Source organism: Austrofundulus limnaeus, unplaced genomic scaffold (assembly GCF_001266775.1).
Source record: "Austrofundulus limnaeus strain Quisiro unplaced genomic scaffold, Austrofundulus_limnaeus-1.0 Scaffold211, whole genome shotgun sequence".
Classification (NCBI taxonomy): domain Eukaryota; kingdom Metazoa; phylum Chordata; class Actinopteri; order Cyprinodontiformes; family Rivulidae; genus Austrofundulus; species Austrofundulus limnaeus.
The window spans coordinates 461,485-463,834 of NW_013952613.1; the positions used below are offsets into that span (position 1 = coordinate 461,485).

At 34.6% G+C, this 2,350-nt stretch overlaps 1 protein-coding gene across 1 annotated transcript in view; it reads right to left on the reverse strand.

Annotated features, from left to right (window-relative positions):
• Positions 1 to 2,350, reverse strand: part of hectd2 (HECT domain containing 2) — a gene marked incomplete in the record, with an annotated part of 99,349 nt that overhangs the window by 11,201 nt on the left and 85,798 nt on the right. The window contains 1 exon segment of the mRNA XM_014019201.1: positions 1,491 to 1,606. Coding sequence (XP_013874655.1) covers positions 1,491 to 1,606 — 116 coding nt within the window.

The following is a 2,350-nucleotide window of genomic DNA, read 5'->3' on the forward strand; positions in this document are numbered from 1 at the left end:
GTATGGTATGGTATGGTATGGTACGGTACGGTGTGGTATGGTATGGTATGGTATGGTATGGTATGGTATGGTATGGTATGGTATGGTTGTATATATTTGCATATGTTTATTTTTTCAAAGCTACATGAGAAGAAGCAAACTAAAAATCGTGACAGAAACAGCAGTATAAATGTGCACTGGAACTCTAACAAAATTAGCATTGATTGACCCTCGCTCACACTGTTTTCCTGTCCTCCCTTTGTAGGTCAGTTGCTTCAGGTTACAACCACCTGCAGATTAGTGAAATAGTGAGACACCACTGTTAGAAACCCTTATCCCTTATTCTTGTTCTCCTCATGCAGGAGTAAAACAATGAACTGCAGCTTCAGACCTCCGCAGAAAAGCATAACGCACCACAGGTATCCTTTCTCTTTCCAGAAAATATCTTTTATTCCACCTGACGCGCTTACTTCACTCTGACGAGCTTTCTTTATGTCATGACGTGTAAAAAAATTCAGTCAGTTTTCTTTAGATGAGATGAGATGAAACTGAAAATGCTGGGCTGCGTAGATCACTCATCTGGCGAGTTGAAAAAAATAAATGTTCAACATAACTGAGGTTGTGCAACAGACCAGCAGCTGAGTTGTCACCTGTGAGCAAGGGATGACTTACATTATCTGTGGCTAACAAGTGTTAGCTTGTTTGCCTGATTGTTAAAAAAAAACATCCCAGGCAAAAATGTCTCATTTTCAAGTAAAGACTCTTGCCCACATTTTAAAGTCAAGTTAAGTTTTAATAAATATTTTTGAATTTTTGAGAATGATAATGTGATTTAACTGTTAAAATGAAAAACAAAGTGTGTAAGGAACAGTGTTGTATAAAGTATCTCAAAGTGATACTTGAGTAAAAGTACAAGTATCTTATCATAAAAAACACTTTGGCAAGTTAAAGTCTTATCTAAAAATATTACTTGAGTAAAATACTTAAAGTATCTGATATTTTTCTACTTAAGTATCAAAAGTAAATTTCTGACACAGAATCTACTTAAGTATTAAAAGTAAAAGTAAAAGTGAGCAATTATATTTTCCAAAATTACATTTATTGGGAGGTGACTACTCAACAAAATATTTTTTTCTTGCGGAGTGCAGCTGTGATGGGTTGTGTACAAGCTAATAGTGTGTCAGAATGTTATATATTTATACTTCTCATCCAACCACAATTAAATTCACTCTATCCAGGAGACACAATTTATCAGGTTAGTTTTTTTTAAGTAATAACAACTCAGAATAAAATAGGAGTAACAGCTTTCTACTTCTTACCTTTTTAAAAAATGTAGTGAGTAGAAAGTACAGATAATTGTGTAAAAATGTAATAAGTAAAAGTAAAAGGTATGCTGAAAAATAAATACTCAAATAAAGTACAGATACCCAAAAATTCTATTTAAGTGCAGTAACAAAGTATTTGTACTTAGTTACACTTCAACTCTGGTAAGTAAGGTTAAGGCATCTTACCGTATGGTGCTGTCCGTTTTACTGTATCCTTCATACTGTGCAGCTTTCTGTAGCGCCGTCATGTCGAGCTCTGGACTCCCACACACCAGCATTTCCACTTCTTCTGGCCTCAGCAGCTATACAATGAATTAAATATTTAGCATTAACACAAAAAATAATAATTACTCTCTCATTTTCACACAGTACAGGAAGTAAAACAAAATTAATTGCAATAGAAACAGGTGTGATTCTGTTCTCAGCATCACTGTGTGGACTCAGGAACACCTCCACAAATCATTGCCTGTAAGCACAATTTGACCATGTCATCCATAACTGCAGGTTAAAGCTCTTCAATGCAAAATAAGGCCCTTATGTAAACACCATCCAGAAACAGGGCTGTCTTCTCTGGGCCAAAAAACCTCATATAAAATGAACTGATGCAAAGTGGAAAAATGTTCTGGGGTCAGATAAATCAAAAGTCAAAATGATTTTTGGAAACAATGGACACCATGCTTTTCATACGAGATGAAAAACTGTTCGGCCTGTTATCAGCGAACACTTCAAAAGCCTGCCTATAAACAGGTTTTTAACTTTTGTTTATTCGTCACAATAAACACTGAACACGAGCATGTCAATAGATCATTCTCTTATCAACAGTGCCTTAGTTTAAACATTTAAAAACTGTTCCACTGTGGAAAAAAATGTTTATTAGATTTGCAAATCCTGCGTTCAGATTTAAGCTCTCTGAGGAAGAAGGGCTGTACAATAAAAATGGTTATTGTAAAAGTGCCAGTTATTTTATAGTTTAGAAAGAAAGAAAGAAAGAAAGAAAGAAAGAAAGAAAGAAAGAAAGAAAGAAAGAAAGAAAGAAAGAAAGAAAG